General features: G+C 47.4%; 1 protein-coding gene across 1 annotated transcript in view; it reads right to left on the bottom strand.

Annotated features, from left to right (window-relative positions):
• The window catches only part of LOC126528381 (sodium- and chloride-dependent glycine transporter 2-like), a 69,955-nt gene that overhangs the window by 20,497 nt on the left and 23,485 nt on the right, over positions 1 to 25,973 (bottom strand). The window contains exon 2 of the mRNA XM_050176272.3: positions 5,469 to 5,739. Coding sequence (XP_050032229.1) covers positions 5,469 to 5,739 — 271 coding nt within the window. The remainder of the gene's footprint in view (positions 1 to 5,468; positions 5,740 to 25,973) is intronic.

Raw genomic sequence — 25,973 nt, 5'->3', positions numbered from 1 at the left:
AGGAATGAAACGTGGCTCCTTCACCGGATTCGTCGCAATAGTCATCACGAATAACTTGAAGGACGCTTAAGCTACGTCCTTTAGAGTGGAGTGCGATAGGATTCAGAGATCCCTGACTACTTTTCACGCGTCCCGGTAATCGCAGCTTATGTAACCGTAATGTTTACCGAGAAACGCTGGCGGTGAATGCTATGCACGCTTTCCGGTAGAAACGCGGCATTTTGCGTGAGCCGCGATGCGGCGGAGGCCAGCGCCATCTGGAGGTGTTGCAACGAACCGGGCTCACCGGTTCGCGGCCGATATTTGCATGCCAGCGCGCGCGAATATCGACCGCCGTGACCGGTTTATGAATAGTAGGAACGCTGGAAAAGCGGTCTGTGTTGGAGTTTTCGCGCAACAGAATTGTGTTTTCTCACATATTCAAATTACAATCCGACGCCATCATGTCTGTAGGTTGTGTGTAAGTCGCACTTTACAGTTTTTCTGACGTATTTTGCTTTGAGAAATTCAATTAGCTCAGTAACTTCTCTGCGCTGCACGGAGGGCCTACATGGTTGGGTGTGCGTGGATATTCTGCGACATGGGTCTTGTAACGCTATCACATTAGAATGTCATTGCTGAAAGCAAAGAGCGTCTTGTTAAAGACGCTGGAGACGATGCGTTTTCAGAGGGGCTGCACGTGCAAAGTCCGTCGCCCCGCGGCCGGGAGACGCAAGCAAGCAAGTGCGCGCATTCCTCATGGCTCCAGAGTCGACGGACGTGGACGCACGTGTTGAATTGAGCCCACGACGCACGAGTTTGCTGCCGCCAACGCTTTGGTGGTTCACGTGACCTGCGTAACGTCGGGCACTGAACATTTACGTAATTCAAAAAATGTTATTCACCCCCACGGGCGCTGAATATTGAAACGAGAAACTGTGTAGTAGAAATTGCGCAATGTTTCATTGCTGAGGACACGATCGTGCATATGCAGGCCGTTACCGTGGCCTTCTAGGCGCGGTTTATTACCCAAGAGTAAGAAGCCGTCGCCCGAGAGTTTGGTGTCATCACCAAGGAGTGCAGACACCAAATTCTCGGGTTACGATTTCCTGGCCTGTTGCAGGGGAAAGTTATTCCATCATCGCTAGCACTGCGTCAATCGACCCCGCCTTCTATACCGATAACCTAACATTTTGGTCTCCATTCCATTAGTTTAGCTGCTCCACTCGTGATGCAGGACAACAGTACTATTCTCGTCTCAATCTCAACGGACTTATCGTCTACTCGCGTTCCATGTCGAATGCGCACTGCTCGCATTATGCGTCATATGGCTGCTACTGTTCTAGATCCCATCTTTTCGCTGTGCTCAGTTAAGCCTGAGCCGCTACTGTCTAAACGGCGCCCCGTCGAATTCTTCTCTTCTTCCATTCCATACGCCTACTCTCTCCATCGCCGACGAAGGTAAAACACTGAGGTCTCGTCATTGCTTGCGCTATGCCATTCGCCCCGGTTTGTTCCGATGTTGGAGGGTCTGGTAAAAGTAGAGCACCTTCTATGTCACGGCGCATCCTTTGGCGCTCGACCTTTTATGCTGAGCTAGTCTTAGCCGCTTGGATAGCAGACCGTTCTCGGAGGAAACGATCCCCAGTACTACGCTTACGCACTCTTGCACGCGCAAGGCCATGAAAGCCCCTACGACTCTTCTTGAAGGCGACTGGACTGTGCGATCGCTTGTGACTGTCAGGGAACACTTCTCTGCGCGTGTTGTGACCTTAACAAATTTTTTGTTATCCTTATTAGCTATCATTTGTATAATTTCTCTCTCCCTTTGCCGCTTCTTCAAATGTAAGGCAGGCAATCGGGCGCGCCATTGCTTAGCCTGCCAACCTTCTTTCATTCTTCGCCTCTCTCTCTTTCTCTCTCTCTTTATTTGCTACGAATAAAGTTTCTTTCGAAATCTTTCTTTTCTTTTAGGCTACTGTTCTCGTTCCCCCCCCATAATAGCTGTGCAGAAGTCGAATGCAGCGATGTCGCGGTTAATTCAGGGCCACTTTCGCACGCAAAATTCGTGCCTGAATTGGTTCGCGCCCGTCAACCCACCTAATCGCACCGCCCTTACGGCCATGGCTCGGGCAAGTCGCAGGAATTTAGCGCGGATCCTCTAGCTTCGAGAATTCGGCCCCTCCCGAGGTTCTCGAGCGTGCGCTGCGCTGCACCGATTTGAATCGGCATTTCCGGGCGTCGCTCGAATGCGAATGCAAAACGCGTTCGGCGGTGAGAAGAAAGTCAACGCGAGAGAGACAGAGAGAAAGAGGAGAATGCGGCAAGGGACGACGACGTCGGGGTTTCCCGCGAGGGCCCACAGCGAAGCAGCGAGCCAGACCGCGCCACTTTCGTCGACCCACTTCGGGCGACCCGCGGGAAATGAGCAACCTCCCAGCGGGTGACTGAACCACCTGGCCGGATGGATCGGAACTGCTCCGCCGCGTCGGGATGTCGGCGCGCAAGGGTTGAGAGCTGCACGCCCGTAATCGGCGAGAGAGCGTATGCGTAATGCCGCATTTATACGGGTCCCCGCTGTTTTCCTGTCGCCGCCGCAGACAATGCCTCGTGCTGGTGGTTGTGCTTGCGACGAGCCCCCGGAAGGCATCCTCCGTTGCGGCCCTACTCTTGGCAATCAGATGCGCTCTCTGCTCATAGAAGCATCGGCACTATACGAATGAGGGAAGCTGTTGTCGACGCCGTCATCGTGTATTTGCGCGGACAGAATGCTCTCGAATCTTCTATTCTCAATATATTCTATTAACCCTGCTCAGTGCAGGGTAGTCAGCCGGACAGTTAATCTGGTGAGCCTCTCTGCCTTTCATCGTTTCTCTCTCTCTCTATCCCTCTCTCTCTCTTACTTTCTCTCTCCAGTGTCGGCTTGCTACCATAAGCCAACAAGACGACAAAGCTCTCACAGAAGAGAAAATATTTACACTGTCTGCTGGACCGTCATTAGAGCACATGCAGCGCTTTTTGAAGACGACTAGGTTACGCGACAGCAAGCCTTTGAAGTCACATTGAATGTTGTTGCGTGTGCGCGTGCGTCACTTCTTTAGCTTGTCTTTTTTTCCTGTTTTTCCCCCTCCTTAGACGTGGGGCGACAAACAAGATGCAACCTGATCAGCCTGCCACCAGCAAAACAATATTTGCTATAGCCATCTAAGGAAGCGAGCGGATGGAACGTACTTCCTGCGTAGTTTTCGCGGACGCCATCGCAGCGTTTATCTTAAGCTGCGTAACGAGTGCGCCGTGATGCAGTCTGTAATGCGCCTCGTGTGGTTACCGCGACTATGGCAGACTGACGCTAAGCACGCACGATGTAGCCTCCGTCTTGAACCGAAGTTGTGTCATGCGAGCGTGCGTGTTCGACTGCTAGGCATAATACTTGTGCAAAGCACCCCCTTTGTTCAACTCAACCTCCCACACCTGTCCTCTCGACACTACCAAGTCGTTATCAATACATTTCTTTATATTTAATTTACTTATATATACTGCGTTCTAATGCTAGACCTTAGCAGCGTGGTAGACGTGTAACTAAACAGAAAAGGGACAAAAACGGGGGAACTACATACAAATTAGGACACGTTATTATGAGCGACATTACAGGTACCACACAATCGCGGCGTAGCAAATATAAGAACATAGGCTGAAACCTTTTGCATTTTTCAAACGTCCGCTGCGCTTTTACACCTCAGCGCGTGCATGAAAAAAAGAAGATATTAAAATAAATAAAAGCAAAATGACAAGCAAAGCGCTCTTCCTGCCCATAAATCGATCGTCACTCTATCTCTTAGTACGTTTCGAAAAATAACGTGAGTATCTAGACTCGGACGCAGGCGGACTGAATAATAAAATACGCACATGCGTTAGCTGGTCGTTACTCAACTTTGCGACGTGCGGCGCTACGCGAAGGCCAATATGCAGGAACTCCGAGAAAAGCGGGGAAATCCCGGCCACCTACGCCTGGCCCCGACGGTAGCACGCATTTTGTGCGCTACCTTCACTACCCCCCTTCCCCTCCCTCCTGGCGACCACACATCGCAAGCCACACCCCATTTTTCGCGTATCTAGCCGGGTCCCAGGCTTATCGGCGGCGCATCGACAAGTTGAAAAGCATGGAACTCGATCGAAATGTACCAAAAATGTTTTTTAGAGTGTCAAAAAAATTCACAGGGTCTCTTATGTTACGCTAAGACGACTTGAACGCGACAGCCCAAGTGCCGATGCATTGAGGATGGACACGTGACGTACACATCCCCCTTATTTCGCTTAGTCATCCCTCTTAATTCGCTTACGCATCCTCTTAGTTCGCTTAGTTTACTTCGCTCAGTCATCCCTCTTAATTCGCTCGGTCATCCACTTCGTTTACTCACCCTATTAATTCAATTAGTTTAATTCTCTTAGTCCTCTTAATTTAGTGATCCGCTTAAATCGCCCAGTCATCAATCTTAATTCTATTACCTTTACCTCGCCTGAGTTGTCCGCTTAATTCGCTTAGCCATCCACTCAATTCGCTTTATCATCCTTCTTAATTTGCTTTATTATCCACCTTTATCAGAGTAACCAGTTGGGCTTGTTGGTTGAACATAGTAGAAGATTACAGCGCGGGAACCGACCGAGACTCCGCTCTGTCGACAGAGACTACGGCGGAACTCCACCGGATCACGCGACTCAGTTACGAGCGACAGCCAAGCTTGTGTTCTCTGGTCTTCTCTGTGCCATCGCCATCCTTCCATCGAAAAGCACTATACACATCGCCCTCGTTCTCCAGACATCGCTGCGTTGACGTCACACAATGTGTATCCGCCTGATTCGGTGTTTTCCATTTCGGCATAGCTTGCGAGCGGCGTAATACATAAACGTGAAAAACGTACGAGAATACAGTTATGACCTTCTCGACAAAAAAAAAAAAAAAAGAACATTGCGGAAGGTTACACGACGCGCTGCATTCAATGAAAGTAACCGCAGTTGTACGCGTCGCCGTTAGTTGTGAAGTCTGTAATTACCACATATTTTAACATGCGTGTACGATCTGCGTTATTTTCTTCTTGCCTTTCCGTTTCTTACACCTGAGTAACACACATGGGACATTGCGATAGCAGATGCTCTTATCTAACGAGACCTTCCTTCCAATTTTTCTGTTGCATCGTTCACTTTCGATCGCGATCGATTCTAATTGTGCTTGAGCGCGATCAAAAGTACCCGCTTAACCGGCGCACGAAACAATGAAGCAGAGGTGAACACCAAGTGCTTGGTAGAACTGTCCGCGCTTCGGCCACACTTCGCAAGTCCGACGCTCTCGCTCCAATAGCGGACCTACTAGTGAAAATGGCAATACATCTGGATACGATGTCGCAAGTTCCGCGCCGTCTCCATGTTTTATTTTCGCCTTAATTCGTTCTCCTCGCTACCAATTAATATGGTTTCGCAGTGCCGGCACCCACCTCCTCCATTCTGGTAGGCGAGGTAGGGGAAGCGCCACACGTTGCCGATGCCCACGGAGAGGCCCACACAGGAGAGCAGGAACTCCCAGCGGCTGCCCCAGTTGCCTCGCGACGTCACCGACTCCGCACGCTCCCTGGGGGGCGGGTGAGGCGCGAACTCGTCGTCGTCGCCATCTTGGCTCTTGTTCGCCGTCACCGTGGGAGGCTGTTGGTGGGCCGCCGCGTCGTAGCCATTCAGGTGCACCGGAGTCAACGTCAGAGATCCCGAACTCTGCGTCAATGCGGAGGATGCGAAGTTCAAAGTTAGAGTGACGTAGAGAAAAAGAAAAGAACGGAACGCAAAAGTATCCGCACTGGTAAGAACGTAAGAGCACGCGACCTTGCACAAGCCAATGATGACGAGGCTACCTTTGACAAAGAAAGGTGCCCCTAGCGAGACGTCGAGCAGCCTGTCTGAGGCACTCCACCCCTATTTGTACAACTTTTATCCCACAGTGCGTTTCCATTTGTCGGCCGTTGACTTTTTTGGGGGGAATGAGGAATGGTAAAGGAATGTAAAAGACATGGATTAAAAGACGACGTGAGATGAGCGCTGAGCGATAACTTTACTTGCCTACACGTGTATGTGTTGCTTTGTCGCCATGCTTTACCATTCCTAACGCTGAACCAACAAGCCCAATCTCTATCCCCTGGAAACACGTCTTACCATACCAATTAGTAATTCATTTGCGGAACTATACACAACTGAACACTCCATCCAAAATTTCAAAAACGTCAGTATTGGCTGTGCATTGGGTTAGCAGCACTAAATCAGATTGTTCAAGCATCAAATTCAGCGTATCAGAAATAATACGTTGGGCTTTGTGGGGTTAAAACACTAAGTGGCGTTTCGATTTGTCATTGACATGGCAGACAGTTCCAGTCGAATACACGAGTCATGAATCGCCCCTCCTAACAGACGGACAGTGAGTTTGGGCCCCCTTTTTCTATTGATAGCGAGTTAGTTTGGACCCCCCTGGGCCCCTGGACCACCACGCGGTCCCACGCTAAGCCTAGACGGTCATGTTCCTTTTGTTCATGACGTGGGCAGCCCGAGCCACCACAGCAAGCTGTGATGTCGGATCCGCAGAGGAAAGCAGGACCTCCCATTCCTCCCAGCTTGAGATGGCGGGCTGTCCGTGCGGGGGAGAATCAGCAGGACAGCCGAAAAGGCCCCTCCAAGACATGTATGCCTCGGAAGCAGAGCCTACGACAGATACTGTGCAAGTCCCGACGCTTCGTGCAGGGCCTTCGGTTTGAACATGCCTACTTTTGAGGCACCATAGAGCGTAGCGCCATGAATATCTGAGGCTGTGAATCGCTGTGTCTGGCTTGTAACGGCTACTTGGGCCTCTGTCACGCTGTCTACACAGATTTTAGCCCAGGTAGCCGGGAACATGCGGTACTATGGGGGTGAATAAACTGAATTGATTTGATTTGATTGATACACGCTCTGATAGGACTTATTTTATTGAGTAAGCATTTTTCGTCGAATACCCCAGGTCCGTCAGGCGAAATGTCTAATGCCTTGTATCTGCAGAAAAAATGAGTAATTAGCGAAGACATTTATTCGTTATGATATTATAAATGTAGATTATTGGTACCTTTATACGCGATAAGCAACAAGTTAACGCATACTTAGAAAACTCCCGTGGAGTTTCTGCATTCGTCTTTTTTTTCGTTTTTGATAGTTTATTTGCGCAATCTTTCAGCGTGCAGGAAGCTTCATAAAAGCCTACCTCGGACCAGTACGAATTCTTCTTCAACTGCGAATTTGTGTTTCTCAGGAACCCGCGTGGGTTTCCTTTGTAGCGCCGTGCAATGAGTTGGCTGGATGACTTTTTTTTTTTACCTTTTATACACCCTTCGCAAATAAATACGATTTTTTTTACGCAGTACCTGACGCAGCTGTATATCTCAGTGTCGTTGAACAGCGCAGCCATTTATGAATGCCAAGTGCACGTAGCACTTCTGATGTCCACACTTTCCCGGAAGGGCTGCAATATGGGGAAAGTTTCCCGTACGTGGAGACAAATTAATGTGCAAGCCGAAGGCCACAGTGAGTGGCGAAATTTCGCAGTCAGTGCCTCCGAACCTCTGTCTAGGCTGTACCACAGTACGACAGGCCGGTTCACCCGGTGACGTGGGTGGACTTGCATCATCCATCGAAGCTACTCATCCCCCTTCGTTGGAGCTCGTTTTTTCTTTCTTTTTTTTTTTTTTGCACAGCAGGCAAACTGAACGGCGAAATTGCGGTAGATTTGCATTCATTTCCTCGACGCAAGGCGACCACGGGTTGAACCGAATGTGGCGGGATATCGTGCAACACTGAACTACGTATACTTCCTTCACAACGCACACCGATAAAGGACATCGCAGAGTGGACCGCAAATCTAATCATATCAGTGCGCGCCTGGAAGCAACTGGTTAAACGACCTCGTAAATATGCCTGCGATTCCGATCGAGTGGGTGTTTTGCTAATATTATCAACAGAAGCTCTATCTTGAGCACGCGAGGATAACTATACATGCAAGAGAGGAACAAGTTTGGCGCGCGAGCGGAGTGCAGAAAAAATAACGTCTGTGTACATAGTTAGCTTGGCTTGGCTATATTTGACAGGCACCTGGGCACGGCCGGTTACAGGAAGTACGCCCGCTATCAGACAACGGTCGTTTCCAACGTTGGTCACTGTGCTTGAACAATGACAGGCCTCAGCCAGAGATATACACCCTATATTCAGACACGGTGCGTGGCTGCTCCACGGTCGTTTTAGCCATAATAAGGATAGCGCACTGAAGTGTGTGTTGTTGAGTCCTAACACGTATACCTGATAGTTCTTATAATATGATAAGTTCGTAACGCGCCTTGGGGCATTAATGTGGGCATTACTAAGGGTGCAGACACACCGTGGACGGTATACTGGTCTATGTATACGGGAACATCACTGCTGCTTGCGACTCCTCGTGACTTAATATCAGTATTAAGTACAAGTCGCCAAAATCTGTTTTCTTTCTTTTTTATGTATAGAGCGGTCTCTTTGGGGATCGAAATGCAGAAAAGCCTTCGCGATCATTGCACAAGACTGCAAGCAAGTGCACCGCCTGCAGACAAGTGCAATGAACTTGTCTGCAGGCAGTGCAGACAAGTGCATTCTTGTTGTTGAAAGGCGGTGCAGACAAGTGTAGACATTTTTGTTGCCGATTGCTGCAACAAAAAGTCTGCCCTCCTTGTTTGAGCGCAGCATCGCAAGGTGTCCCTATGCCAGCTACGTAGCTGCTCGCCCCGGCGCCTTCCACGACAACAGTAAAACTATTCACTGGTATAACTCGCCGCCTCAGTAACTAGCTATGAATTTCAGCCTCAACAATGTAACGATTTAGTGAACTACGCGCGTGTAATTACTATATCAGTTCAGGAATTCAATTCAATGGAGGTTTATTTTTTTCATGGAAGATCCTGGAAAGGGAGATCGGCTAAAAGCTGACTCGCCGACATGAGTAAAACCATAAATATTTACAAGGCAGTTGGACACAACGCGTACATGAACTTGCACATTTCAAAGCCACTGTACGCGTAACAATCAGAAGGTACATCGCAGATTAGGCAGTTATAATTATTAGGCAACATATAATTGTTATATTAACAAAGGACTGTTATAACTATACAAAGCTTATCATTCGCACAATACGCCACATATCCCAGACGACGTATGCCTAAATAGGTCGAAATTATAATACAAATAATTGTTTCGGTTGTGGCAATGGGGCGCAAGCTTCTCGAGGGAGAAGCCACAATTTACTTCGCACCACTCAACTTCCATAGGGCTGCGTAAAAACAAATCACGCACAGAAAGACATTTGCACTCGCGGGCGTTTAACGATAACCAGCTACAGTACCATGTAGACGGGACTACATCGTTCAACGACGCGTGTTTTTCAAACGGCGCTGCGTGATAATAAGATTCAAAGAACGGCATAGCGAGCTCGTAATGTACTGCTGTATCTATTCTGTACTCGATCACCGTTCCTTGAGAGCCTATTGTTTGGCCGAGCAATCGACGTTCCCGAGTGGCTTCGAGATGCGAAGCTCAGCTGTCAAACCGCACGTCGATAAGATGATTGACGCAAATAGCGCCCATTCGTGACGCGTTCGGCGGACGTGAATGCCCGATCGCAAACGGCGGTCTGCTTGAAACTGAGGGAAGTCGAGAGCCCGGTACGCCGCCCTGGTTTGCTTTTGTAATAACCAGCGCCGTTTCTACACTCTTTTTTTATAGTTAATAAAAAAAAAAGAAGAGAGAAAGAGAGAGAATGGAAAAGGCAAAGGAAGGACAGGGAGGTTAATCAGAAGTTATCTTCGGTTGGCTACATTGTACTGGCGGAGGGGCAAAGGAATGCGATAGGTGAAAGAGAGAAATGGATTTTAAATAAAGAAGAAAAAAGAAAAGAACGTATAACCTTATTGGGCCGGATGCCGCAAAATACCATGCGCGCTATTTAGGCAAGAATAAATTAGAAGAAGAAAGCCGGGAGAAACAAGCATTGCACGTTGCACAAACACAACTAACAAGCACACAAACAGTGCATACAAATACACGGAAAATTGCCGCGCGACTGGCCGCTCGAGGCACTTTGCGTGTATTCTCGCGCTCGGAAAAACACTTTTATGTAGCACCTATTGAGCAACACAAAGCTGTATCGGGAGTTCTTCTTGCTCTACAATTTTCTCATTGACACCTTTCATCTGATTATAATATTTCTGAAGTTGATTAATCAAATAAGACTAATTATCTAGTTAGGTGGAATGAGAAAATATAATCTGAGTGTCACCAAGCGACGGCAAACAGCATTACTTCGGTTCTGCCCAGCTACGTGGTATTTGCATATTTTTAATGTTTGGCTCAAGTTACGTGGGATGCCCTTATAGTTACATGCATGTGATTCGTAGGATGCACAATGATTGTATGAATGTTTTGCTTTTTCTTATTTCCACCTGGTCTTCTTTTTTCTTTATTACCCGAGTAGTGTTTCGGGCTTCAGAATAGCTGGTTCTAAGGAGACCTATACCTCCTCATGTTCCTTTGCTTATTAATAAATAATAGTATTGCCATGCAGGCACCACCAGTACCGGCAGCAAGCTCCAGTGACTGCGACAGTCTCCTATCACACAGGAAGGGTCCTCTATCCACCCAAAACCTTTCAGGTGCAGCATGCGTGCTCGCACAAGAAATTGACCACGGAAATACAGCGACATCTATACGCTTATAAGAAATGAGTACAGCGCAGAGACTACGCACGAGGAAAAATTGTTCATAATCGTCAAGGGCGCCGACGGCATGTCTCTTCTTGTGAGAGCATGACAATAGCCGAAACAATTTGCCCACTGTGAGAGAACGCCTGTCAAAGCGATGTGGCCAAGGTCACGCGGGTGGACCCGCCTGCAGGTGATATTCAAGGCATTGTATCGTAACATGCTCCCCTGCAGCGTCGGCGTTGGCCGCAGAAATTGCAATCGAGAGACTTCTTTCTCTGACGCGGTACAAAAGGTGAGGCGTGTAAGCTGCGTGTGAAACGCACGAGATGAGTGAACGTGTCGAACGTGCGGTCTGTCTTTAGCTTGGCTGGAGACCGCAGGAGCGCCTCAACGCTGAGCGGCAGCGATGGCTGCCTGTTCTTGAGGCGGTATGTCAAGGCGAAAGTTTATGCCGCAGTTTGCGCGAAACAATCTTTGTATTTGACACGGAAAATTGCTACGCCGCTCGCTGCGTTCTCCATGCTGTCCTGAGGTTCGCCGCGTTCTTCGCCAGTGAGTTTGGCTCGCGCTTTTTTTTTGTCGCAATACGTCACCTTAGTACGGCGTGCGCTATTAAAAACAGACCTGCTACCTGTGTTATTTATGAAGATTCCAACCTTTTCGTATGCAGTTACAACTTCCCATTTCAGTCGCTAAGCCAGTACATTCAACACAAAACAAGCAAACGAACAGCTATTCCACAAGAAGAACTTTAAGAAAACAACATCATCATCATCATCAGCAGCAGCAGCAGTAAAAACAACTATAGCAGCGCCCTTTTAATCATAAACAGTTGTTTATAAACAAAAAGGCAAAAATTTATGTTTAGACACACCTCATTAGTCACACTTCAACCAAATGCTCAAGGACGCGACACCAATCAGGTATTTATTCATTGAAAATCCGCTTATGGGCTACACGACAATTTCCATCAAAAGTTATGTAGAAGTCGCGAGCGAAACTACCGCCTTATTCGCAAATTGCTTTTTTTCTTGCTGTGTTTTCTTGCGATTTATCGATACCTCGGATGGGATACTAACACTCGGTAGCGAAGAACAATGCTATCTCCGCCGGCCCTCGTGAGACCCCAATCATTGCAATCAACGGCAGGCAGAAACCAGAGCAAGAACTTGAAACCGGCTGGCCGCTCGAAGAGTAGCCTAAATTGCTCTACAAATGGGGAACAAAAGACGGAACTTGGCCGGTCAAAGAGAGCAGCGCGTTCTGAACGATCGCGTGTTAACAGTTGCGACATCCACGCGACGATAAACAGTTGCCACCGTTCGTGGGATAGGCACCAGTGCCAGAAGAGATAGCGCGCGGGAAGGGGGACGCAGCCCTTCCACACCCTTGTGACCCGCATTCCAGTGAGATACAATTTAGCGCTGAAAGTGATCGCAGCAAACCGCTGCCTGTTTGCTTACTATTTGCTTCTGTTCTTTTGTTTTTCTAGTTGTCCGCGTGAACGGAAGCACTGAAGAGTGCGCGGAAATTATGCCTCCCAGGTTACAAATAGGGCAGCCGGACGCAAGCAAAAGCACCAATTGCTTGTTTAACGCTACTTCGTTTAGTTCAGTTACCTTGCTTTTGTTGTCGATTTCACTGGGTTAGTAATTGTAATATCCCTCCTGCCACCTGGTCGTCCGTAGGGTAAATCATTGTCTTTGTTAATGAATCTGTTATCGATCTCGAGCCCGCCGCAGTGGCTTAGCGCCTGTTGGTGTTGCCCTGCTATGCACGAGGTCGCGGGATCAAATCCCGGCCGCGGCGACCACATCTCAATGGGAGCGAAATGCAAAAAACGCCCTTGTCCCGTGCATTGGAGGCGCGTCAAAATTAATCCGGCGTCCCCACTACGGCCTGCCTCGTAATCAAATCGAAGTTTTGGTACGTAACACCCCGGAATACAATCCTATTGTTGTCGATGTCGTTTGAGTCTGCTGCCGCTGATGTTGTTGATGATGATGATGAGACGATGCGCATCATTTTATGCAGCTCGCAGTTACAGATGATGCTTCTGCTGATTACGTTATTATGTTTAATGTTTCTGCCATATGTGATAGTAATGACCTAGTTGTTTTGCGTTTATGCAGAAATTTGAAATACAAACTTTTGTTGCGCTGATGGAGACAAGTCCGTTTGCTCGAAAGTTGGCTCCGCAGAATACCCTTGCTCGACCTATGTTGATCACAAGCATGCCGTTCTCTAAGATGAAAAAAAAAATAATTATCGGGTGTTACGTGCCAAAACCACGATCTCATTATGAGGCACGCTGTAGCGGGGGGAAGTGAGGATTATTTATAGCCACCTGGGATTCTTTGACGCGCGCCTTCAGATATATAAGCACAAGAACATGTCTTGCACTTGGTCCCCATTACCATGTGGCGTGCCATAGCGTCTATATGACTGCTCGCGCACGTACAGTAAGGTCTACTGTTAAGGGGAACACGCAGCCATTTATTATCGCTGAGCGTTGGCACAAAGGCCCACAGACCAGAATTTTCCTTCTATTAAAAGTGCGCCCAGTTGATTACGTCAGCCATTTCTTTCAGATGAAGGCGAAGAAATATTCCGGTTATATAGGCGTTTATCACCACTTAGGTAGTCCACTTAACAGCGCACCGTATTGCGCAATTGTTATATTGCTGATCTAGAAAGCTATGCGCGAATGGCCTACGCAAATACACACAGAACATCTCAACGTGTCTTACCAACTAGACCGACGGTTAGTCCACCTGAAATGTGTGTCGCTGCTTACGGCGTTGGAGCGGCGGCGAGAAGCAAAGGAAACGATCTATATGTTACGTCAGCGGCCACTAAGTTGCGGACACCGGACCTAAAGATGTACGTGGTTGATGCGGATGGGGGGAGACTGCGTAAAAGCACTGTCCGCTCCGCACAGCACTGGAAGAGCTGCCCGGAAGGGAAAGCGTAGGCGTCTGTACGACGATGCACTCTGTGTACACGGCGTTTACGTGCGTTACACAACACGAATCGTCCAGAAGGGTTTCTTCTCCCCACGACTTCCACTCTTACGGGGAAGCCAGCACTCGCTAAATCTCGCAGCTGCGCCAGCAAATGACGCAATCGTTGAAGCGTTATACTGAGGCGTGCATTTAAAGAAGGGAGGCGACCTTTATCCGCACTTCCAGAAGAGTAAAGAAAATAAAATAAAAGAGAGACCATAACCTGCAGTTTGCGACAAGTGACTTCATTTTCCCTCTTGACAATTTGCGCTGGCTCTTAAGAAAGTCGTATGCACTGTCTTCGGGTAAATAAGGTGCGATCGGAATGTATATTCAACCCAGAAAATTATTCATCTGTGTTTATGGTGATCGTTCTTTATTGTGCGCACGACCTGTATGCTTCCGCTGCGCGCAACTGTGTCTCCATGAACGCCCGATGCGACTAGTATTTACGATTCAAATCCTTTCGGGCATTGCAGAACATGCTTCTCTTCGAGATGTCCAAAGGGTGTTATAAATTGGAAGGAACTTTTTAAGTTAGGTGCATAATTAAATGAGGTCAAAATAAGCCCCCTGTACCAGGTAAGCACAGTATACGTTATAAGCGATAAGAGGCACGCCACAAGTGGCATATCTTGGCTATTTCTTGCTAAAATCTATCACGTGGCACTCGGTCGGACATTAATGTCATTTAAGGCGAACAACGCCGGTTACATTTAAATTGCCGCAAGCTTCACTGTTGGAATACTCGTGCCTTGAGGCTGCAGTTCACGTAAGACAATCAGATCAATATAAACAGGCATGATAAAAAAATACAGATGCATCAGAATTCGCAAAAAGAAAGAACAAAAAAAGAAAAAAGAATAAAATGTGCCGTTCCCTCACAATCCGGTTCGCTATAAAACACCACAGCGCTCATTGTTTTTAATCTATAGCAAGATTCACACATAAACATGCGCATACGGTTCGTACAACGCTTCCAGCTACAAGTTCAAGAAATAAGTTTGTATGAGTCGGCCACAAGATTTGACGGAACACGAGATCGGAGGAAAAGCAGAACATCTGCGGCACCCTTACAACACAGCCGAGTATTCCCATGTATTTATTTATTTATTTATTTATTTATTTATTTATTTATTTATTTATTTATTTATTTATACTGTTGGCCAGAGGGTCGCTATAGGGCGGGTAAACTAAACACTAGAACGCGATACAACACATGAATAAGAGGCAGTATTTTACCCGAACATAACATAACAGCAATCATAAACAGACCTAAGTGTGCGAAAAGGAATACAGTGCATAATAGGCTACAGAGCAAATCCCATGCGACACCAGTGAGGAGTAAAAAAAAGATAAATACATGGATAGTGCAAGTGAAAGCTTGTCAATTTTTTATCTTTTTCTTTTTATCTTATCTTTTTCTCTACCAGTATAGGTGAGCAACATTGTGATGTTCGGTTTCACTGACTACTGTTACAGGCTGCACAGAAACTGATTGTTTTCTGAGATCCCGTGGTCTGTGTACTTTTGTGATTGACTGCACAATAACACTTCCTCACGTAAAACACTCAAAACAATATAATCGTATCGAAACGTAAGCGCAGTTTACAAGTGAACCTCAAAGGCGAGCTGTATAATGTAAGTAAATAACAGTGCGTGATTGCGTTTTGCAAATTCGCAATAATTAGGAAAAAAGAACCACCTGCTCTGGGTTTGGCCTGCATTGAAACCGACGAGGCTCCGGCACCTCGTAGCAGAGGGACTTTCAGCTCCTTATCCGCAAATATTTTCATTCATCCAATCATCCTTATTCGCCCGCATCCCATACCCCTGTATGCCCTGTGGCATTCACCCTTGCATTTAAAAAAAGAGATGCAAAAAAAACAAACAACAATCAGATTGGAGGCAATATGACGCAACGATTGCGTAGATGCCGACGGGGAAACATCATAATGTACCTTGAAAAGTATGCACGAATCAAACCCTTCCATTACGGCAGCTACAGAGGTGTACTGATCTAGTTAAAAAAAAAAAAAAAAAAACGCGGAATATGATAGCTTAGTTTTGGAGTGACGTAATTAGTACCAGACGTTTATTTTCTGTAAATTTCGTGACTTATAGCTTGGGGGGGTCACGTTTCAAAATATAGTTTTGAAAAACAAAGGTAAAATACTGGAATTTAAGGATCAGATTGTCCTCAATTGTATATGACTATCGCATATTTTTTTTTTTTTTTTGCTTCATGGAGTTGGTAATGGTTAACACTTCATATCTTGCTTAGCCCCACGTGGGCCAACCTATTATTTTCCATGAGCTCAATTTGGCACCTCCATGCGTATTTGCGCGCGAGAAATGCGGTGCGAAACTCATACAGTAGCTTTTATTATTTTTCTTTACATGCTGGATCAAGTCTTTAATTCCAGGCATTTCAACGAACGAAGGCACAATGAATTCTTTACTGCACTATTCAAGATATTCAAGCTTTCTTCTTTAAATAAAACTGCCCTCCATGGCCAAAACTAAAGGCCAATAAGTTCTAATTTTGTACCTTGTGGTATGGTGCCGGACATTATGGCATTAAAGAGGCTGCGCTTTCGAACGACGTGCACGTCAACACCATCGTAGAGCGAGCGCGTGCTCGAAATAGTTGGAGAGTGGTCGTCTCCCGCTGATATCGCACAGCGCAAACAGTGTTAAATTTGTTTTTCTCCATGCAGGACGCAATCTCGTCCGAGCGCTCGGCAGACTGAGCCGACATCGTGACGCGGGCGAAGCAACGCGCGACATTCACAATCGCGTTGTCGAAACGCACATGGAAAGCAGGGGGCCGACGTGCTGATTGCATGCCGACGCTCGGGCCCAGTGGCGACGCGGCCGCAGTGCAAGATACCGCCGTTGGGACAACAATGGCGGACGACGGTCTTACGCCGGCCTTGTTTGGCAAGACATTGCTTAAGCCAGTTCTCTTTCGTAACGTTCGCACAGAAGTTCTCGCAACAGAGTTGCGATCTTGTATGTCGCGCAACGGTTGGTAACGAGTTGCAACGTTTAACGCAGCGGCGTAGATAGGATTATGTTCTTTTTTTTCTTTCTTTTTTTTACGGTGTGAACGGAAGGGGGGGGGGGCGTAGTCACATGACTGGCGGATTGGGGATTGGATGAGGGAAGATTGGGCCTGGGCACGCGGCATCCTGGTACGCAGATTTTTTCGCGTTATCTTTTAGGGAGGAGGGGAGGGGGAGTGCATGCTATGCGTTAACGCTCGTTTAACGAAGTTGAAGCGGGAGCCAAAACTATTTCGTTATATCCCTCAATTCGTTATATACTTTATTTTATGTACCCCGATACCAATCTCTTTGATCATTTCAAGGATAATTTTACTTGCGTCGTTATATCCCGTTTCGTTGTAACGAATTTTGCGCGTTTCTTATTCATTGATAGAGTAACGGCAGTTCAGCCACCCGAAGCGCTATGAAAACGTGCTATATCGGACCGGATTCCGGGTTACTATTTATCGCCTAAGCTTCTCGTAGAACATGCTCTCAAAGCTTACTGCACGGGCGCTTCTACGTTACGCTTCGTCGGAACACGGCACACGCTGCCCGTAGTCGAACCCTCGACCTCGTGCTAATAAAGCCTCAGAACGGCATAGCCACCGAGGCGAGCCTGTCTCGAAGCGACGGCAAAATTTGTGCACTGCAGTGAATGCAAGCACCGCCACTTCGACACAGCGCTCAAGTACGCGCTATTTCGCAGACAATTTTGCAGTCAAGAAAACCAGAGAGGGGCACACGCACAAGGAATGTGCATGCAGGCTCACGATGAGCTCATATAAGCGCTCACAATTCCACAGGCCACGCAACATCTTTACTGCACATAATCACACATGAATGATGATTTATCGGGGGCGAATATTATTAGCTAGCCGCCTGGTTAACTGAGATGGTAGAGCGGCTGCCTCGGAAAGGCGCTGGTCCCGGGTTTGAGTCCCGGACCAGGACGAACTTTTGTTCAACTGCGAAGCTTTTCTTTTGAGGATCCCGTATGGGTATCTTTTGTAGCACTTAGCTACGTTTGAGTGGACGTCTCATTTTACCTTTATTAGTTACTTCTCTCCACCTTGCGGGTTTCCGCATAACTATTACGTCATATAGCACAATCGTAATCCCTTGAGCTGAATTATCGATGCTTACTTCTACTAAATTATTCGGCCATTATTTATACCAGAAATGAAAGTGATGGAGTGTTTAAATAACATGGGTACACTAATTACCTGTCTAATTAAAAGCTTCACGGCACATATTTCATTCTAAGAAATGTGGCGTTTGCGAGGAATATCCACCTAGGAAGAATTCTGAGGATGCCGCCGGCTTAGAGATACGCGGCGTAACACTTGCGGTGAAGATGCACTGTGTACTGCTTGCTTTTTTTCACAAAAGGCTGTTATATGCATTGAAGCACAAAAATAACTGTAAAGCCAATGTATTTCGCCGGACATTATGAAAATTATTTGCTCGAAACTGGTGTAGTCCCGAAAATTTGTTCCAAATGGACACGCCTTGCAATCTCGCCGGCTATAATTCGTAGATTGAAATATGTTCCAAACATTAATTATTTACGACTTAGTCAGTTCAATTGTGGTAATTATTCAATGGAGCACTTTTATTTCTTCCATAAGTAATGGCCGCCTAACCATGTAATTTAGCTCGAGGGTTAGAATTGCGCTATCTGCTGCAGGCAACTTTTAAATTTTTTGTGCAGCAAATAAAAAGCTTGGTATACTTTTCTATGGCTAGTAATATAACGAAAGACATGGACAGGTTGGACGGAGAGGAGATAACTGACAGCACATGCACTTGCCTCGTTTGTCTGTTCATTACGAAGACACTTAGTTCTACGCTTCAGCTAAAGCACATGACACTTTTTTTTCGTCGTGGTATACAATGATATTCACGCTCTTCGCCATTTCGCATGCACTTACGTAACATAGAAACGACTGCATGTAAGCAAAGGCCCACAGGACACGGTGCGTTAGCGCGACCAGGCTTTAGAAGAATGTGTGTTAAGTGTTACTAATATCGTTTGAACACTGAGCGCAGCTTTAGTTTAATACGAACGTCTAAGGAACACCAGCAAAGGATCCTGCGCCGGAAGAAAGCGCACCTGGCGTTGCAAGCACTCAAGATCACGAGACCCACCCAGTTGAGGTCGCAGCGTCACGCAAGTAGGCCGACGTTTGCAATGACGAAATACGATGTGACATCAGCACAAACGCGGTGTAGGGTGTCGCGGCTCACTCGTCTCTGTCTTCGCTATGTTGTAACGAGCTTCAAGTCAACTGTGCGATCTCACAATTAAGTAGTGGTGGGCGAATGCTCGGAATTTCGAATACGAATACAAATAGTGTGCAATATTCGCTTCGTATTCGAGAAAGAACTATTCAGTAATTTCGAATACTCAAAACTAACCAAATATCTTGCAACATATATTGTGAAAATCTAGGGAGTATACTCCATCTGCTAGACAAAGTATCGCTAATGACCAGACGTGAAGCGAAAACAAAAATTTTCGAAGCAGTGCGGAAACAAAATGAATAATGCAAGCTTTTCTTCTGGCTTCGCGGCGAGATCACCTCTGACAGCCTGTGATTTGTGGCTTCTAGTATGTCATTTATGCTGTTGGAAGTCTAGTCACGTAGTAGTTTTAGCTTTTACGCTATAACCAGCCTTATTTCTCTTGCAATGGCCCCGTTTAAATATGCTAACGGCACACTCGTCTCTCAGCAGCTTTTTGTTGTTTTAATTTCGTACAGCTTCTAATCTTTTTCCGGCAACCACTTACTTACGTTTTTTTTTTTGTAAAGCCAGTGGCAAGCTGCCATTCATTCTTGGAAATCTTGTTATCCTATGTATGAAACTGATTCTTTCTTCCTCATAATTATCTGTCCTTTCTGCAATACTCAGTACAGCCATGGTACCTAACTACAGCAAAATAACCATTCCTGCTGCAAATATACTCATCTGTGTTAGACTAATCAATTCGATATTCGATACAAGCTATTCGTACTCGATTCGCATTCGATTCGTATTCGAAAAAGTTGTGATTCGCTCGGCTCTGTAATTAAGAACTCAAAGGAGTTCCAGCTAAACAACGGAAAGCCAGCGGTGAGCTCTCACTTTGACGTCACACGGTAGGGAGACGATCACAGTAAAAACGATGTTTTCGAAAAAAAAAGATAATCGTGCTAAACTATCCGCCTGAGAGAGAAGTGTACGGAAATGAATGCACTCGTTGAGCCTAATTAGAACTGCGTGAAAGATTGTGACCGTTTTTGCCAGGCTCTGCATAGCATTTGATAGCATTTGACAGCATAACTACTTTATACCTTCGTATTTTGCCCCTTATCTCTTCTATCATCCCTATTTCCCGCAACGCAGAGTAATCGAGCAGAAAGTTATTCCGATGAGCCTCCCGGCTGTTGATCTCCTTATTTTCTCTCTCTCTCTATTAAAGTACATACCTCACGGGCCTTCCCTTATGACACCAAGATTAAAAGCGCCCAAGCCTCCTTTTATGTAGGAAGTGCTTCACAGTGTCCTTGTGCATACTAAATTGTGTCTTATTAGCCGCCGTCAGCGTTGTCTTCGAGACGACGCAGAAGACTGCAGGGCATGAAGGCGTCAGAGACTTTATAGAACGCTCAAGCTCACCCCCAAACTGGTTTTCCGTACGAGCGGCTCTCCAGTTCGGTGGAATCGATATCGAGCCGTCAACAACGTCAGTGTCACGTGCCAGCGTCACATACTGGCCGGTATTACAGGCGCTCAGAAATAAGTAAACAACAAAAAAAGCAATTCCTTCACGTTGCGATTAAGTGCTCCTTGGCTTTCCGGGGGTGGTTATTTTCCTTGTAGGAGCGCCTGTAATATCGGCGAGTGTGTGTCGCTGGCATGTTTCGTTTCGCTGAGCGTGCCAGTGCTCTCTGTCTCTTCGTGTTGCCGTGATTCTCGGATTCAAAGGCCCGTCTCCCGCGTCGAATAACGAGCTCGCTTCCGAAGTCCGCGCCGTCTCCCTTATTGTATCGTTACGCCCGGCGACGCAAGAGAACTGGCGGGCGCCGATCAAATGGCAGCCTTGTCACCGTTCAGCTGTCCGACACGGGATCGCGACACGTGATGGGCGACAAGAAGAAATGCGTCTCGATCGCCATCGCTGCCAAGCAACTCCCGCCCCCCTCAATTTTACGTCACCCTTCTCCTCCTCTACTGACGAGCGCCCGGACACCGCGTTTTCTGTCGTCCGCAACGCGAAGGTTGGCTTGACACCCATTTCCAGCTCCCTCTGTACGATCATCTGACGCCGCCAAAGGGTGTGACTACAATAATTTCAGAAAATGAATCTAATAAGAATAAAACAATGCCAGCGGTGAATACTCCTTAAATAGTTTTCGAATAATGAACAGCTGGTTTCACCATTGTTGCGACAGAATACTGTCATCCTAGCATTAATAACGTTAGTAACTTTCTCTCATTACATTTCACGTTGTGAAAACTTGCTTATTAAAAGCCCAACTGGAGCATTAGGACCAGTATATATGTGTGTGTGTGTGTGTGTGCGTGTGTGTGTGTGTGTGTGTGTGCGCACACACACACACACACACACGACTCTTCGGCAACTCGACCCAAAGACCTTTTTATTCGCACTGTGGCATATTTAACTGCGGATACATGTTTTGTTGTGTTCAAATATAAGAAAGACGGCTCGTCCGTTGGGCTAGTGCACGGTGTTTTCTTGTGCATTTAGAGGTAAAATTAATCTATCAACGAATGCTTTATCTTCCATTAAAGCCAGCGCCAGGGGGAGGTTCCCATGTAATTGTAAGCTATTCCAAGTTATAATGTCAATATTCGCGAAATTCGACAGGCTTATAAAAGCAGCTAAATCGAAAACACCCTACCCCGGTGGCTCCTGGGAATTAAACCCCGAATTCGATTTCCAACCGATTTCCAACTCTTCAATGCGACAGATACAAAACACGACAGATAAAGTGTACGGGGCGCATCCTTATTTCTGGTAGCCATGCGCTGTCTTCGCTCGACTGGCCCTCTCGACCATCAGCAAGATTACACAAACAGCCATGGGTTGAGTTCCTTTCTTTTTTTTTTGCGCATTTACGATTCTCCGGCATTCTATCTTGACCCGCTGTCAGAGCTCCGTGTGTATAACTTTAAATTATGGGGTTTTACGTGCCGAAACCACATTCTGATTATGAGGCACGCCGTAGTGGAGGACTCCGGAAATGTCGACCACCTGGGGTTCTTTAACGTGCACCTAAATCTAAGTGCACGCGTGTTTTCGCATTTCGCCCCCATCGAAATGGGGCCGCCCTGGCCGCGATTCGATCCCGCGACCTCGTGCTCAGCAGCCCAACACCATAGCCACTGAGCAACCACGGCGGGTTGTGTATAACTTTGATAAGAATTTTTTTTTTTTTACAGCGAGAGCTATATATGACTAACGTTCCGTAGTTTTTTAGGAGTCCGGCAACAGGAAAAATCATCATGTAGGCTGATCCTGGTGATAGTGCGAAAAGGGTCCCAGCTCCATGACACATTCAAACAAAAATCAATTATGGGGTTTTACGTTCCAAAACCGCGATATGATTATTAGGCTCGCCGTAGTGGGCGACTCCGGAAGTTTGGACCACCTGGGGTTCTTTAACGTGCACCAAAATCTAAGTACACGGGTGTTTTCGCAGTTCGCCCCCATCGAAGTGCGGCCGCCGTGGCCGTGATTCAAACACGCGACCTCATGCTTAGCAGCCCAACACCATAGCCACTTAGCAACCATGGCGGGTATGGTACACGCCCCTGTGGGCTCGGGAATCATACAAACGAAAACAGTAACAGAGCTCTGCAAGACGAGTTCAGGCGTTTCGAAAATCACCACCTGCCTACGATAACCAGAACTTGCCAAGCACGATTACATACGATTACGATTGCAGTTGCGGCATTGAGCATTCGTTCATTGAATCTGCACGCGAAAGATCTCTATCGCGATGCAATCCCGAACGAGATACCCGTCCTGTGTCTTTCACAAACGTGGTCAAACTCGTTCGCCCAGCTCAACGGCTACACCGGACTCGTGTGAGTCGCGCGCTGCAGGTGTTGCCATATAGGTAAAGAACGACGTTCAGGGCTTTGGAGTTAACCGCTTCATTACATCTGGTCGCTGCTAACGTGGTCGCTCTGAGCGACTTTTAACTGCTGCTGGGGCCTTTCGTCTGTGGCGTGACCGGTGCGAGGCCGTTGCCGCGGGACATCACCGCCGCGCTCTGTTCCTTCTTCTGGGGAGGCTCTACTCTGAGCTACTGTCGTTTTTGTCAGAAGAGTTGTTCTTTCTTGAGGAAGAGGAGTTCCTTCGACAGTGGTCATGACGTTTCCTGTCAGTGGCTGATGGACGCGTATGGCATATATTTCAACCAGCCTGGTTCTTGTAGCCATGCCATCACATGTGTTCACTGAATGCACATGTATGTAGGTGCCCGTGATATGTGTGCTCTCGTATGCATGATCGTCTTTGCATATACACGTCTCATAGCATCGTTACAAAACTATGCAAAGCCACATCATCATTGTACATAACCATTGTGTACACTGTCTATATTGAACATCATTTTGTGTAACGTTGCCATTAGATTATGTCTAACTGCGTTTCCGTAGGTCTAGTGAGTGTGGGCTCTGACACTTCTTTCAAAACGTACCTTGTATGCAATGCTTCCTACTTTGCAGATGTTATGGTCCTAGTGGAACTGTGCCGTGATTGTGACTCGGTGTTCGTATCGTCTCTTGTTGAAATAAACGTTTTCGAAACACAGCGCAGCCGTTCGATCTCGGGACGAACAGAATCGTCACCGACTGTGCCGATGTTTGTGGTGTACAAAGGGCAGAAGTATTCGTGATCTCGACGGTGTACATCTCGCCCGCTGTTTCCAAGTTCGAAATCAAAGCGCTTATGACAACGTATTTCCAGTGGGTTACATAGGATGATACAACACCTGTGATCATCAACGGAGACTTCAACGTGCACATTTCCAAGCCAGAGAACAAATGGTTCATGCAATACACGTTGGAAAAGTTTGGCCTGCAGTGTTACTCTAACCCCATCATACCTACCACGCATCACCGGACTTGGATCGATTTGATTCTAGCCAAGAACCTCCCTAGGGTGGCAGTCGAACCACTTAGTGTATACCACAGTCATCATACAGTCGTGACTACCCTGACAAAATAAAGAGTCTCAGTCGAACATCTGCCACTCTCTTTGCTAAATCATCTATTCATATAGATCAACTCCCATCATCAGACACTTCGAACAAATGACAACCATTCCACTGTTTGGAGATGGAATGACAGCGAAAGCTGAAGACAGTCAAAGTTCTCACACGAAAAGTAAAGTGCTTTCGCTGCCATTCCACCTTCATAGGCTGGAATGGTCTTGCTTTTTTTTTTCGCGCCTTCACTTTATCTCTGCGCTATCCTTTCCGTCACAGTGCAGCTGGGCCAGCAAAGCAGAAGCTCCTCCGGTCAACCTCTTTGCCTTTCCCCGCCCCGTTTCTCTCTCTCTCTAGGATCTTATACTTACACGTATTTCGTTATCCGCCTTTCTCCCTTTCGCCAAGCGTGGGGGCGAAATGCAAAAACGTCCGTGTCCCGTGCATCGGGACACGTGATAGTCCGGTGGCCCAAGATTAATCCGGATACCCCCACTACGCGGCGTGCCTGATAACGAAAATGGTGGTTTTCTGGCACGCAAAACGGCAGAATTCAATTACGCCCCGGCTGACGTCACCATTTAGTTAAACTTTCTAGGCACAACTCCAAAGGAGACAGTAGAGAAGGGGGGAGGGGAGGGGGGCACAACGGGCGCAACACCGGAATCGGGCCGGACGTGCCCGAATGTCGACACGCTCGCTCGGGCCGGCACCCTCCCCATCACGCGATGCGCGCATCGAGGAGACTGGCCTTCGAGCGCAGACGCTAGGACACCTGCCATCCGGCCTTTTGCGCGGGGTGTTTTCATTCCCATTCCGTTGTGGAACCAAACGAACAACGCACGTGGTCGAACGCTGAGCCAACACAACGCCCATGGACTCTTGCATAAAGACTCTTTGATGCCGCCTCCCTCGTTATTCACCGGAAAAGCGCCTGCGCCGGTGACCCAGCGCCCGACCCACTGCCGCCGAAGTGTATTATGGTCGTCGTTTCCTTTGCTTACGCGTTACAGCTGCTACCCCAAGCTTTAGGCCGAGCTATAGGCAGTCTTAGTCTCGCGGTTTTCTCGGAACGCAGTGACCTAAAAAAAAGATGCAGCGCGAACAACGTGGTCCCGACAGCGATCTCAATGGCGCAAAGTCACGAAAGTGACCGGCTGCTGCGGCGGCCGTGATAAGACTACGTAGCTTCGTATGCAGTTCACTCAGTCGTGTCGCTACGATAAATCGTGCGCTTGTTATGTTGTTTGTGCGTCTGTGTGTCGTGTGTTGCGTGTGGCGCTTGTTCATTGTGCGTTGTTTGTGCGCTTTCTCTTGTTTAGTTTTGCTGGATGAATTACAAGCGTATTGTATGTGAAAGGGGGAAACCTTTCTTCTGTGCAAGTATTTTTGTAGTTTGGTGGCTGACACGGCGCGGTAGCCCCGTGGCTAAGACGTTGCGCTGGTCAGCTCGAAGTCGCGGGTTCGATCCCGGACGCGACGGCCGCATTTCGACGGGGGATGAAATGAAAAAAACGGAAACGGTCGTGTCCGTATATTTAGGCGCAGAGTAAAGAACCCCAAGGTTCGTCAAGACTAATTGCTGGTCCCCTCATACGGCATGCGTTCCACGCAATCAGAAGATCGTGTGTTTTTTATATTTCTTTGGGGGGGGGGGGGGGGGGGGGAGTGTGGAGGGTAGTAATTTAGTTCAAGTTTGTGGTTCAGCATCCGCCGTCGTCCGTTAGAATTTTTTTTTTTTTTTACTCGGCGTCCACGCGTGAACTTGGCCGAGTCTCTGTTCAGACAGCCTATGAAGAAACCACTCAAAGCGACTGGTTCGAACGTAACCCGCATCGCAGGAAGTTGCTGATCAGCGTTGGCGATTGCCGTTTGCGCTCGCCGCCGATTCTTGCGTCATCTCGAGTCGCTAATCGCCAAAACCACGGGAAG

Source organism: Dermacentor andersoni, chromosome 9 (assembly GCF_023375885.2).
Source record: "Dermacentor andersoni chromosome 9, qqDerAnde1_hic_scaffold, whole genome shotgun sequence".
Taxonomy (NCBI): domain Eukaryota; kingdom Metazoa; phylum Arthropoda; class Arachnida; order Ixodida; family Ixodidae; genus Dermacentor; species Dermacentor andersoni.
Note: the sequence above shows the minus strand (reverse complement) of the source record. Positions and strands in the feature narration are given on the sequence as shown.